This window comes from Microcaecilia unicolor, unplaced genomic scaffold (assembly GCF_901765095.1).
Source record: "Microcaecilia unicolor unplaced genomic scaffold, aMicUni1.1, whole genome shotgun sequence".
Lineage (NCBI taxonomy): Eukaryota > Metazoa > Chordata > Amphibia > Gymnophiona > Siphonopidae > Microcaecilia > Microcaecilia unicolor.
This window is the reverse complement of record NW_021963808.1, coordinates 538793-553626: the sequence shown is the minus strand read 5'-3', so window position 1 is coordinate 553626 and position 14834 is coordinate 538793. Positions and strand designations below refer to the sequence as shown.

The window sequence follows — 14834 nt, the reverse complement described above, 5'->3', positions numbered from 1 at the left end:
TACAATAATTTTTGAAGTTGTTTTAGTGATACTCAATTACGTCTTTTCTCCTCCACCTTGTAAGGCACTGCCTATCCAACAAAAACAGTGTTAGACTTGTTACAGATGGACCGACAATAAAGAATGACAACGTGGATGCAGCAGCTCACAGGTTTGCTTGCTGTGTTTTGAGTGAACGGTGACGGCTGCGTGGGGGAGTGGAAACAGAGATTCATCAAATGTCTTCCTTACTTACAGTGGACTAGACAGAGAGTGGAGTGGAAGTGAGCCTATTTACCGAAGTCGCAGTGGCAAACCGGCGGGCGGTGGCAGTAAAGGCAGCAAGCAGGCTCGGCTCCGTCCTTCGCTTCCCTGCCCTCTTAGCATCCCGCCCACCCGCACGGAAAGGAAATGACATCAGAGGAAGGCGGGATGCTGAGAGGGCAGGGAAGCGAAGGACAGAGGCGAGCCTGCCTGCCTGCTTGCTGCCTTTACTGCTGACGCCCGCCGGTTCGCTGCTGCGACTTCGGTAAATAGAATATTTTGTAGGGGGCAGAACGGAATGTAGGGGAGCTGCCGGCCTTCAGAAATAAAGGTGCCCGTATGCTGTACCGGTGCGTACCGGCACAAAAAAAGCACTGGTTATATCACTTTGAATTTTAACCTCTCAGAATTCAATTATCTTAAAGAAATGATCTAAAGTGGAAGGAACATCTCACATTTACTGTTGAGTCTGAAATTGTGGTTATAAAATAATCACATGCTAATCAAGGATGCTTTAATACTCACAGGAAAAGCTTAAAATGCACCTGAAGCCTGTGAAAAAGAATCTGGAAGATCTGGAGAAGTTTAAATCTACTGAAGAGAAGAAAGCTGAAAAGCTGAGGGTGAGTGTCTGTGTCTCTTTCTGATCCAGTTTCTGCAGGGGTTTTGTTGCTTTCACTACATCAATCCCCTGAATCACCCGAATAAAAGAATAATAGAATTCAATCCTCCTCGTTACTAATAGTATGTTTTCAGCCAATAAGGAACCAAAAAATAGTTTCCATATTATAAGTATCGCTACCTTATTCGCTGAGAACAGGCAGATTCTGAATCCGTATGTGGAACAAAGGAAAATTGTAATATTGCATTTCTTGCAGAAAGGTAGTGTGCTGTGGGCTGCAAAATGGGAAAGGAGAACTGGGCTCAGGCTTGATCCAGTCCAGCAGTGTAGAGTGGGGGTCTTTGGGGCTGTTGTGGTGCCAGGAAGGATGGCTGCAGGGCTGAGTGCACCAGGGCCTGTTAGGGGGCAGGAATTGGAGCAGTAGCATGGTCGTGAGAACTGGACGAGTCTCTGGTGTGGGGAAGCAAAGCGAGAGGTAGGCAGGAAAGTATTGTCCCGATTCAGGTATAAGTGGAGGGTCGGAATGGATGAAGATTGCGTGTTGTCCTATTCGATCATAGTCCTTCTGTGTTGGTAGGTGAAGAGGGTTATGTGGGGTCGTTGGGGTAGGCCTTTTTGAAGAGGTTGGTTTTTAGTGATTTCCTGAAGTTCAAGTGGTCGTGGATTGTTTTCACAGCTTTTGGGAGCCCATTCCATACTTGTACGCTTATGTAGGAGAAGCCGGCTGCGTAAGTTGATTTGTATTTCAGTCCTTTGCAATTTGGGTAGTGTAGGTTTAGGTAGGATCTTGATGATCTGACTTTCCTGCTTATAATTGAACGAGAAAAACGCCCATGTTCCGACCTAAATCGGGACATGGACGTTTATCTCACAAAAACGAATAACACAGTATAATCGAAAGCCGAACTTGGATGTTTTCAATTGCACTCCATCGCGGAAGCGTACAAAGTTGACAGGGGCGTGTCGGAGGCGTGGTGAAGGCGAGACTGGGGCATGGTTATCACCCGAACAGAGATGGGCGCCTTTCACCGATAATGGAAAAAAAGTATGCGTTTGTAGCTAGAATTTAGGGCACTTTTCCTGGACCCTGTTTTTTCACGAATAAGGCCCTAAAAGTGCCCTAAATGACCAAAATACCACCAGAGGGAATCGGGGATGATCTCCCCTGACTCCCCCAGTGGTCACTAACCCCCTCCCACCACAAAAAATGATGTTTCACTTTTTATTTTCACCTTCAAATGTCATACCCACCTCCCTGGCAGCAGTATGCAGGTCCCTGGAGCAGTTGTTAGGGGGTGCAGTGGCCTTCAGGCAGGTGGACCCAGGCCCATCCCCCCCCTACCTGTTACAATTGTGCTGCTTAATGCTTAGTCGTCCAACCCCCCCAAACCCACTGTACCCACATGTAGGTGCCCCCCTTCACCCCTTAGGGCTATAGTAATGGTGTAGACTTGTGGGCAGTGGGTTTTGAGGGGGATTGGGGGGGCTCAACACACAAGGGAAGGGTGCTATGCACCTGGGAGCTCTTTTACCTTTTTTTTTGTTTTGTAAAAGTGCCCCCTAGGGTGCCCGGTTGGTGTCCTGGCATGTGAGGGGGACCAGTGCACTACGAATCCTGGCCCCTCCCACGAACAAATGCCTTGGATTTATTCGTTTTTGAGCTAGGCGCTTTCATTTTCCATTATCGCTGAAAAGCAAAAACGCCCAGCTCACAAATTGTCGAATAAAACATGGACGTCTATTTATTTCGAAAATACGGTTTGGTCCGCCCCTTCACGGACCCCTTCTCAGAGATAAACGCCCATGGAGATAGACGTTTTCGTTCGATTATGCCCCTCTTTGTTTCTTATTGGTAAGTCTTTCTGTCATGTATTCTGGGACTACGCCGTATATGATTTTGTGGACTAAGGTGCAGATTTTGACGATGATCCGTTCTTTGATTGGGAGCCAATGCAACTTTTCTCGGAGGGGGTTGGCACTTTCGAGGCGTGTTTTGCTGAATATCAGTCTGACTGCTGTATTTTGGGCGGTCTGGAGTTTTTTTTACGAGTTGTTCTTTGCAGCCCGCGTAGATTTCATTGCAATAATCTGCATGGCTTAGGACCATTGATTGTATTAGGTATCGAAAAGTTGCTCTTGGGAAGAAAGGTTTTAATCATTTGAGCTTCCACATTGAATAGAACATTTTCTTTGTTACTGAGTTTACTTGGCTCTCGAGGGTAAGGTTGCGATCGAGTGTGACACCGAGTATTTTCAAACTGTCTGAGGTAGGGACGGTGTGTCCTGGAGTATTTATGGTTGCGGGTTTGTATGTGTTATATGGAGAGGAGAGGATGAGGCAATGTGTTTTTTCGGTATTCAGTTTAAGTTGGAATGAGTTTGCTCAGGAGTCCATGATGTTCAGACTATCATTGATTTTGTTGGTTATTTCTGTCAGATCATGTCTGAAGGGGATGTATATTGTAACATCATCTGCATAAATGAATGGGTTAAGGCCTCGGTTGGATAAAGACTGTGCCAGTGGAATCATCATCATGTTGAAGAGTATTGGTGATAATGATGATCCGTGAGGTACTCCACAGACTGCTTTCCAAGGTGGTGATATGTTTGACTTTGATTTTACTTAATAAGTTCTGGTGGTTAGAAAGCCTTTGATCCAGTTAAGTACGTTTCCTTCAATCCCGAAGTGGCCTAGTATTCTTAGTAGTATGCTGTGGTTTACCATGTCGAATGTGTTCGACATGTCGAACTGGAGGAGGAGTATGCTTTTGCCTATGGCAATCTCCTGCTTGAATTTGGCCAGGAGGGTGACTAGGACAGTGCTATGGTGGGATCGGAATCCTGATTGTGAATTATGTAGTATTGAGAACTTGTCCAGGTATTCCGTAAGCTGTTTAGTCATGAAGCTCGCCATCATTTTTACTACTAATGGGATAGCCGCAACTGGGCGGTAATTGGTGATATCGTTTGTGCTTTTCTTGGCGTCTTTTGGTATTGGGGTGAGTAGGATGTTACCATGTTCCTCAGGGAAGAGACCTTGCTGTAACATGAAGTTTAGATGGGATGTAAGGTCTGCTATGAAGCGGTCTGGGGCAGACTTGAGTAGATGACTGGGACATGTATCCAGTTTGCAGTGGGTCTTGGCGATCCTGTGAGTCGCTTGTGTAACTGATTCGGTGCTGAGGAGATTAAATGTCCAAATGTAGTCAGCTGGGTATCCTTCGGAGGATGGGTCCAGATCGTAGAAGAAGATTTTGATGTCGGTATTGTGATGAGGAGGTGTGCTGCGTAGTTTTATTATTTTTTCGTTAAAGTAGTTAGCAAGTTTGTCTGCGGGAGGGATGTCTGTGTTGGTTGTGGTGATAGGGGTGGCGTCTAGTAACTTATTTACGAGTTGGAATAGTTTCTTCATATCTTTGTAGTCCGGTCCTTATTTGGTTTTGTAGTAGGACCTTTTGGTTTGTTTTATTGCGTATTTGTATTTTCTATGTATTTGTTTCCATGCATTGAGTGTGTGTTTATCTTTTGTCTTTCTCCATACTCGTTCAAGTTTTCTAGATTGGGTTTTGAGTTTTTTTTTGTTCGTCATTGAACTAAGGTATAGTGTTTTGTCTTTTTGATATTTTTGTTTTTAAGGGTGCTATTTTGTTTAGTACGCTGTTGCATCTGCCATCCCAGTGGTTGAGATAAAGTATGGAATCAGTGCATGTTGTCCATTCGTTGTCATATATTTGTTGCCAGAATATTTGTGGATCGATTTGCCCTCTTGTAGTGTAAGTAGTATGTTCTGGTGTACTGTTTGAGCCCTTCTTCCACCATTTTAGAGTTAGGGTCAGTTTGTAATGGTCAGGAGAGGGCTAACGTGAGTATAGCGACTGGCGGAATATAAGACGCGCAGCAGAGTTTTGGACAGATTGAACAGGAGATAGATGGCTGAGCGGGAGACCAGCGAGAAGCAAATTGCAGTAGTCTAGGCGAGAGGTGATAAGGATGTGGGTAAGGGTCTACCACTTCTCCGTCTCTGGAAAAGATTTGTTTGTATATTAATACCTTTCAAGTATTAAAATGTCTGTATTATATCTCCTCTCTCCCTCCTTTCCTCTAAGGTAAACTTATTTAGTGCATCAGAAGTAGAGTAAACGAATTGAGGTTACAGTGTGTTCAACTTAGGAGCAACATCAGGAAGTACTTTTTCACAGTGAGGGTGGCAGAGACAAAATAAATGGTAATAAATAAACTAAAAAGAGTTGAGTTAGGATCTCAACGATATCAAATCAGTTATAAACACTCAAAATGTAAATAGTCTTTCAACACTGAGTCATAATGAAGTATTTTTCAGTGTCTGTTTCAAGACTCTTCCCTGACGGAGTCTATCAAAACACTGGCCACTGTCGGAAGTTCGTTTGATGCATCTGCACCACTAAGATAAGTGTTGACACCCAGACACACATGATATAGATAAAAATTCCTTTTTTGGTATATGGAAAGTATTCTGAGGCTTATTACTTCCTTTTTATCTTGGAGCTATTACATTTTGAGAGGGTATAATTGATAGGAGTCAAAAATGGTGACTAGAATTCAAAAATGGAGGCTGCTTTTGGTAAGGGGTAAGAATAGCAAAGGAGGGAGACGTCTCTTCTGCTCACTTAGAAACAATATGGGGACAACAGTGGTACTGGGATGGGTACATTGCACATGGGGAGAGAGGCAGAGGGAGTTGCTGGGCAGGGGATGAAGGAGATTGTGAAAGGGGGATATGGTTCTGAGTATGGTGAGAGAGGAAGGCTGGGAAAAGAGTGGGTGGTGAGAGGATGAAGGCTATTCTGGAGTCATCACTGTTAAATGAGGAAGTGCGGTACCAGAGCCACCATTTATAAGAGGGTAATGGAGACACTGGAACTCTGGAATATGGGTTTGGGTGGGAGACGGTACATGTCTCAATTATTACAGGGTGCTCAGTACACTTGTACTGGCCCTGTTGACAACAAAAGAGATTTCTTGTTCATTGAAAGACCTGAATCCAGAGCTCTGTTCAACAAAATCACTCTAGTGTTACTGAGAATTCTCTCTCCATGTTTAATCCAGAGTGACACAGAGAGGAAAAGACAAATAGTTGAGTCCGAGTTTGAAGAGTTGCACCAGTTTCTGAATAAGAAGAAGCAGATCCTTCTCTCGAGACTGGAGGAGGTAGAGAAGAAGATTCTCCAGATAATCACGGAAAATGTGACCCAGCTAGAAAAGCAAAGTTCCTCCCTCATGCAGCTGATCTCCGAAATAGAGGAGAAGAGTCAGCAGCCAGCCAACGAGTTACTGAAGGTGAGATTAGCAAATATATTTCTAAGGAAGATACAGATTTGCCAGGAGGAATCAGGGAATTCAAGTTATAGATCAAAATATCTTAAAATAATGAGGGCTGATTTTTCAAAGCTGCACTTACCACATCAGAGTGTCACGATTGTGGCCGTGACCCCTCTTTGACTAACCTTATTTCCAGATGGTCATCTTTTTAGCTGGCTCCTGTCTGTTCTTTCCCACTTGCTGTGTGTTCCAAGCCTCACTTTGTTGTTCAGTGTATTTCCTGCCTCTGTCCTGTAGTGTTTTCCACTTCCTGTGTGTTTCAAGCCTCACTTTGGTGTTCAGTGTATTTCCTGCCTCTGTCCTGTAGTTGTGACATCATTAGTGAGGGCCTTTATAAGGAAGTGGTGGACTTTCATTCAGGGCCTTTGCAATGCCAAAGGTCTCCAGGTTAGTTTGTGTGCAGTGTGGCACTTCTGCCTTGTTCATAGTCTGTGTGCCTGTGGGCACTTCTGTCTTGATTTCTTGTTGCCTTGTTCATAGTCTGTGTGCCTGTGGGCACTTCTGTCTTGATTTCTTGTTGCTTTAGTCATAGCCTGTGTGCCCGTGGGCACTTCTGTTTTGATTCCTTGTTTAGGGTGCCTGTGTGCACTTCTGCTTCTGTTCTTCTCAATCTGTTTGTGTGCTAGGTTCAGCCTTCCGCCATAGTTCTGTTGTTTGTCTGTGTGGGTCAGCTTTGTATCCTGCTTGTGTCTGCCATGTTTGTCTTCAGCTCCAGTTCCCTTCCTTCTTGTGTCTTCCCTGTTTGCTTTCAGCTTCCATTGCAGCCTAGCCTGTTTGAGAATCCTGAATCCTGTTCCAGTATCCTGAATCCTGTTCCCACCAAGTTTGTTCCAGAATCCGGTTCCAGTCCGGCCAAGCCAAGTCCGTTCCAGAATCCGGTTCCAGTCCGGCCAAGCCAAGCCCGTTCCAACATCCGGTTCCAGCCAATCCAAGCTTGTCAGTCCAGTCCTAGTTGAGGGGTTTTGCCTCCTTCTGCCGCTCGTCGACAGTAGGCCAAGGGCTCACGTTGTTCCAGAGTCTGTGACTGTTTGTTTAAAGCCTGGGACTGTGACAGATGAAATAGAGCTTTTAAAATAATTTAATGGGGCTTAAATGGTGAAATCCTCCTGCTCTAAAGAAGGTGTAAATTGCTGTGTATGTTCTACACACAAGTCATGTGTTTTTAATGATCTATATTTGGCTCACTGAGTGAAAAGGTACCAAACATGGGGTTACAAATGTCCTGGGCACTGCTGGGTTCAGGGCCTTCGGACCCTCACTGTCCTGGTGCTCGGTGCCTCCACCTGGGAAAATAAGGGTTAGCAGGTGGGATGATCCTCTTCTCTTCCAGCAAACCCCCCAAAACAAGTCTACTGTGAAATGTGGAGAACAAGGCTGGCTGCGAAATTGGCAATTTTAATAGATACATTATACTCTTTTAAGTTCAACAGGCACTCGGGAGTCAACAGTTCATGCAAACTCAACTGTTTATTCTTCAACTCTGCAAAACAGGAACTTCCAACTGTGTGAACTTTTCAACTTTGAATGGAAGTCTTCTAAAACCACAATCCTTCTGGTATTCCCCAAGGGAACTCCTGTATCTCCTCTCCTGGATTTATTTACAGATGCTCTTCAGCAGGACTATACACACTTTTTTACAATGCTTCTGTCCATGCCTATCCCCTAGAATCAGATTCCGAAGGACTGTGCTCCTCCCAGTTGTATAGGTCTAGGCCCTATGTGGCCTGACCTCCCTGCAGGATGACCCTTTCCGTTGGCACCACCCTGATCCTGGATGGGCAATCTCTGGCTCTCATCCCATGCTCCTGGGCTAGGTCTCTCCACTGTCCACCCATAGCTCTCCTCCCTCACAGTTACTTCCTTGGTGAGCCACAACTCTCCTTTACAGCTAGTGGTCTACTTCTCTCAACTGCGATTCCTCTTTTCTCCTCCAGGTCAGTGGTAGGAGATCATCAGGCAACCAAAGAACCCCCCCCCCCCAAAGGGCAAACACTATCTCCTTCTAATCTTCCAACCCCCCCCCCCCCCCCCCATCACTCTTCACTACAAGGGCACTCTCTCTCTGCATTTTATTTCAAAACTAATTTCCTTGGGCCGGGCTTCCTTCCACCCAGAAACCTCCCAGTCATTCCCTCCAGTGACTCTCTACAGGGACTTACTCTCCTAGTAATTGCAAACTAATGGGATTACACTCTCCCCCCAGCCACCAATCCCTTGCCTTTAAGGTGTTTCTCTAGGTTTTGTTCTCCCTTTACCTGGAGCAACATAAACCCCACATAACATCATTCAGTTTTATTCAACACATAACATCATTTCAACATCGTCAATCCTCATAATGAATATACTATGTGCTCATATTACTAAGTTTCTCTTTCAAATATAAACAGGAAACCCAGACAACCACAGGGTGGCAACCTGTTCAAACTGAATTCTGGTTACCATTTTACTCTTTTCTTGTTTTTTTCCCCAGACATCATGGGTCAGAACATTCTGGGTCAGTCAAGAGTGGTAACCTGCTCAATCATACTCTGTCCACCAGAGTCCAAAATGATACCCTCATAACATCTCTTAAATATTATACCATCTAACTGAGAACACTTTACTTGATAATAATAAACTTTTATTTTTATTCAACCATTTTTTCATCAACATTTTTCCCGTTTCTGCCATTTCCAACCTTTATTTAACAATATATCATAATTGGGCAACATATTATATTCATATACTTCCATTTTTCCAATGCTTATCACAAACAATATACCTTTGACCAACTTAATACCTTGGACCTGGGTCCACCCCATCATTTAACGTCCAGTAATATAACATTTTTCCAACCATATGAAACATCTTTCCTATAACCAGGACCTATTGCCCAACTACAGTATTTATTTTACTTGGCTTTTCATATTTCTTTATTGGACAACTCAGCATTAGTTTGTTCAGTGTTTTAACATCATTTTTTCCTACTTTCGGACCTGAGTCCCAACTCAGTAGTCCCAACCCAACCGTACCACTTGGTCTCAGGGTGACACTGTAATATTTAGACCCATGGCAGGAATTCACGACGTCCCATAGTGCAGCTGAATAGGTCACCCCACAGTCCAATCGTTATGTTGATTAAGAATAAACCCTTGCATGGCAGGATCACTTCTCTCCTTCGGATACATGGGATCAGGTTTCATCTGGTGGTAGATTTCGTCCTTGGCCCACGCTTCTCACTGAGCATCTACCAGGCATGTACCATATAAGGGGACATGTGGTTTCTTCAAGTAATGATCCAGTCTGCTCATGTTAGGCAGTCTCTTGCCTGCTGCTCTCTCAGTCTCGATCCATACACTGTTACTCAACTCCACAGGCACTGGATCCTCCAATAAGCTTCCTTTCAGGGACTCAGGCTGCAACCCTGCTCTTCCCTGATCAGCAGGGATATTAGCCCGGATCCGAAGGGTCTGAATGAGCTGGTCCACTTCTGGGCTACTCACAACCCACTCCAAGATTAGATGAGCAGTTATCTCTAAGTTCAATTCCCCTGTCGCCAGACAAATATATTCCAACATTGTGCAGGGTGTGGGCAAACCCATCTCCAGATCCTTGGGCACTGTCTACATCAGGCTACCCTTCACCCTCACCCCCATTAAGATGGTTCCTTGTTGGGGTAGGACCACCTCTGTTCTCGAGGGCTGCCAATGCCATCTTTGGCCACAGATAACACTCAACTGGGATTCAGGGATACTTTCTGACTTGGATGAGGAGGGCCAGGGGAGGCTGCTGCTAGTCTCTTCCTCTCCCTCACTCCCCCAGTTCTTCCCGCGGGGCCCCATGGGTTCTCAGTCTCCCACTTTTCTCAAAGCAGGAGCCACCTCTTCAGCCTAGTGTCGAACCGGGTCATTGTCCACAGAATCCATCTCAGTCGATGTCTCCATCCCCTCTTCAGGGTCTTTCCATGAAACACTATTAGACCCAACTCAGCTTGCCGGCCAGCTCCGTATCCGAGCCCACATCTCACTTTGATCCGGTATCAGGACCAAGTCGCAATCGGTGAGCCATCATTCCCACTCTTCTTCTTTCCTGGTCCACCCTCTTCCACCCAGCTTCACTGACCCTCCACTCGCTTTCTAGGGCATTGCCACACATTCCACTCACGTGCTTGCTCCCCACCTCTTAGCTTGTACAAATGACGACACATGCCCTAGCTGTCCAATGGCAGATTGCTCCCAGGTATCTGCAGCATGCTATCACTGAAGCACTCTATCCTCCTCCTCCCTGGCTGGCACGGGAACATCCACCTTGGTGACTCAGCAGCCCTTTACCCAGGTTCACAGTTTTGCCCTGCTTTACTATGTCTGTTAGTGCGGACTTTTACAGGGCGCAGTGCTTGAATCTGTATTCCACAAGTGTAGTTCAGTCTTTGAAGGCCTGCAGAATTTTATGTAATGCCCAGGTCCTGGGTGCTTCTGGGTTCAGAGACTGACCCGGTTGGAGTCTCCCAAGAGCAGTCTCCATCAGACCCTCACTGTCCTGACACTCGATGCCTCCACCTGGGAAAGAAGGGTTAGCAGGTGGGATGACTCTCTTCTCTCCCAGGAAACCCCAAAACACAATTCTACTTAAACTGTGGAGAACAAGGCTGGCTGTGAAATTGGCAATCTTAATTGATATGTTATACTCCTTTAATTTCAATGATCACTCTGGAGTCAGCAATTCATGCAAACTCAATGCAAAACGGGAACTTCCAACTGTGTGAACTTTTCAACTTTGAATACAAGTCTGTGAAAACCACAATCCTTCTGGCATTCCCCAGGGGAACTGCTGTAGTCTCCTCTCCTGGATTTTTATTTATTTATTTAAAAATTTCTTGTCCGCCTACAACTAGGCGGATCACAAATCAACATACATAATAAAAAACAAAAAGACAATAACAGGGACTAGAGTATACAGAATTCAAAAAGTAACAGAGAAGATCAATCCCATTCATGTTCAAATATGTCTTCATCTACTTACTTACTACTACTACTACTTAACATTTCTAGAACGCTACTATGGTTACGCAGCGCTGTACAGTTTAACAAAGAAGGACAGTCCCTGCTCGAAGGAGCTTACAATCTAAAGGACGAAATGTCAAGTTGGGGCAGTCAAGATTTCCTGAATAGAGGTGTAGTGACATTGAAGAGGTGGGCTTTGAGATAGGATTTGAAGATGGGCAGGGAGGGGGCCTGGCATATGGGCTCAGGGAGTTTATTCCAAGCATGGGGTGAGGCGAGGCAGAAAGGGCGGAGCCTGGAGTTGGCGGTGGTGGAGAAGGGTACTGAGAGGAGGGATTTGTCTTGAGAGCGGAGGTTACAGGTAGGAACGTAAGGGGAGATGAGGGTAGAGAGGTAAGGAGGGGCTGCAGATCGAGTGCATTTGTAGGTTAGTAGGAGAAGCTTGAACTGTATGCAGTACCTGATCGGAAGCCAGTGAAGTGACTTACTTACTTACTTACTGAATTGAGCCCTACTACTTAGTCTCAAGTAGCCTTGTAAATTGTTTCAGATTTGCGGACCTGCTATTGAGAATGCAGTGTTCCTTGTGCTGGCATATACCACCATTTGCAGCTTATCATTCATCAAAAACTTCAAATTTTTAGACCGAAAAGATTGAAAGGGTCGATATTTCTGAATTACATCATTAAGGTATCGAGGAACACAATCAGAGTACAGTGCTTTGTGTACCAGTTGTACCATCTTATACTGTACCCGAGCGTGAATTGGCAACCAGTGCAAAGAGCGTTAAATGGGAGATATATGCTCAAACCTAGACACACCTGCAAACAATCGGGCAGAAGCATTTTGTATCACCTGTAGTGCTTCTATCTTTGATTTCGATAAACCCAAATACAACGCATTGCAGAAATCGATACATGATATCACTAAACTTTGTACCACAGATCGAACATCGCACTGTGGCAACATAGGCCGTAACTTTGTTAACAAATGAAGCTGAAAAAAAGCTGACTTAAACTACCTGCAATACTTGAGCATTCATGGACTATAAAGGATCCAAAATAATACCCAACATGTGCATACATTCCTGCATTGGTAACACAGAATCACCCAAATGCACAGACCGTCATTGTAGAAAAGCTACATCCTTTCCTACAAACAACATCAATTTTGTTTTACCAAAATTTAAGACTAATCTATTCAAACCCATCCATTTCTGTACAGCAGACATACAATCACTCAATCGTTCAATCAATCCTGTGTATCCTCCTTGAACTGGAAAAAAGAAGTGTACATCATCAGCATGAATCCTGTACTCTACATTCCTGAAAATTTTACCAAATGAAGCCATGTTAAATAATAAGGCAGAAAGTGCAGAGCCTTGTGGCACTCCCTTAGTATCTGGCTTCATTGTAGATACCTCTTCCTTGCTAATGACTTGCATCTGACGACCCTTCAAAAAGGAAGAAAACCAATTCCACACTGCTCCTCCAATCCTGATTTCTTTAGGTTTCGATAACAAAAGATCAATATCAACTGTATTGAACACAGAGGACACATCCAAAGAGACAAGGCAAAATGTATGGCCTTCATCAATCCCTTGTTTTAATACATTTAAGGAGGACAATAATAAAGTTTCAACAATATGGCTTCCCCTAAAACCATATTGATAATCATCCAAACATTGAGTCTACTGTACACATTCCTTCAATTGTCGAAAAAGAATTTATTCAATTACCTTTAATATTATGGGAACCACAGTGATTTGTCTAAATGATCACCCTTTAATAGTGGTTTAACTGTAGAAAGCTTACATTTCCCTGGTACCACTCCAGAAGATAACGATTTCTCCACAATCAAGGACAATGTTGGAGCTACCACTGATTCCAACCGCCTAATAACTGCAGCTGAACATGGGTCAATCAAAGATTTTGTAGTTGTTAAAGAAAATACAACTGAATTGAAAAAGGAAGCTATATTAATCCAATTTGGGACTTTGCAGAGCTGAAAAGGTTTGTGGAACATGATTTTTTTCTTTTAAACCTTCATCCTCCCTATCACGACTGACAGAAACAGGTATCAATTGAACAGTACTTGCCTGGTTCAGATCCTACCTATCAGACAGGCAACAATCCATAATGTTTGGCAGCAACTCATCACCACCATGGACACTGACCTGCAGGGTACCACAAGGATCGATACTGTCACCTATTCTGTTCAATATCTATCTAAAACCACTAGCTGAGCTGATTCGGTCAATGGACACTCAGTTCTACATCTATGCGGATGATATGCAGCTATTCATACCCATTGAACATGACTTTCCTACAGCCTTGAAAAAACTGATCACCTGTCTAACATCAATTCAAGAATGGGCTAAACACAACAAACTTTGCCTGAACCCAAGTAAAACCGAGCTTCTCTGGGTCTCTTAACACAAGTGGATACATACCTGACATCAAAATCTCTTTTGGGAAGTATGAACGCCCCCTCAAATCACAAGTCAGGAACCTTGGAATACAGTTAGATTCGACATTTACTCTGATTCCCCAAATCCAAGCAACCTGCAAGAGATGCTTCTGTTTGAGACAGCTATGCTGCCTCTCTCCTTACATCGAGAAGGTAAATCTTATCCCAGTTGTACATGCCATGATAACATCAAGACTGGATTACTACAATGCACTATACAATGGTCTGACTACAAAGGGCCTGCACCAGCTCCAGTTGTTTCAGGATGCAGCAGCAAGGCTCATAGAAGGTTGCAAGCGACGTGACCAAAAACTTCATTGGCTACCAGTACAATACAAGGCTAAATTTAAAACTCTATGTCTGATCTTCAAGGCCCTGAAAGGAAATGGCCCTGAGTACCTGAAAAATAGGATGATCCTCCACACACAGCCAAGGACTAAGGTCCTCCCAAGGACTTTCACTAACTACACTCTCTCCAAAAGACATTACACGATGTGATACCCACAAGCGAGCCTTCTCCGGAGTAGCCCCCACACTCTGGAATGCATTGCCTGAAAGGCTCCGCTTAATACAAGACTACCTCTACTTCAGGAAGCAGGTGAAAGCTTGGCTCTTCAACCAAGCCTTTAATGGAAGAAGTAACTAACTAGTTGGTCTCACTCACACACACAAGGATTGACTCAGGCTGCACATACTGTAGCAGGACATGTTTCTCCACTCCTACCCTAGCTGAGATAATATTTAACCATTTCACTGACCTCATGTGCAACTTTCTTTAAATCAATCACCTTACTTTCTAACTCTTCCTACTTTCTTACTTATATATATATGTTACATCTTTGCTTTACCCTTCGCTATCAATTATAATGTTCTATTACGTATTGTGTTGACATTGTAAATAGTGTGCCATGCCATACTTTGTATTGTTTTTTTGGAATATTTTCACTGCTGTAATTGTCTATTGCTCATAAGTACATAAGTACATAAGTAGTGCCATACTGGGAAAGACCAAAGGTCCATCTAGCCCAGCATCCTGTCACCGACAGTGGCCAATCCAGGTCAAGGGCACCTGGCACGCTCCTCCAACGTAAAAACATTCCAGACAAGTTATACCTAAAAATGCGGAATTTTTCCAAGTCCATTTAATAGCGGTCTATGGA

General features: G+C 44.1%; 1 protein-coding gene across 5 annotated transcripts in view; it reads left to right on the top strand.

Moving 5' to 3' along the window:
* LOC115459655 (E3 ubiquitin-protein ligase TRIM39-like) overlaps nt 1–14834 on the top strand; it is a 446759-nt gene that overhangs the window by 16409 nt on the left and 415516 nt on the right. For all 5 annotated transcript variants that reach the window (XM_030189457.1, XM_030189463.1, XM_030189462.1 and 2 more), the window contains exons 2-3: nt 771–866; nt 5951–6181. In XM_030189457.1, coding sequence (XP_030045317.1) covers nt 771–866; nt 5951–6181 — 327 coding nt within the window. The remainder of the gene's footprint in view (nt 1–770; nt 867–5950; nt 6182–14834) is intronic.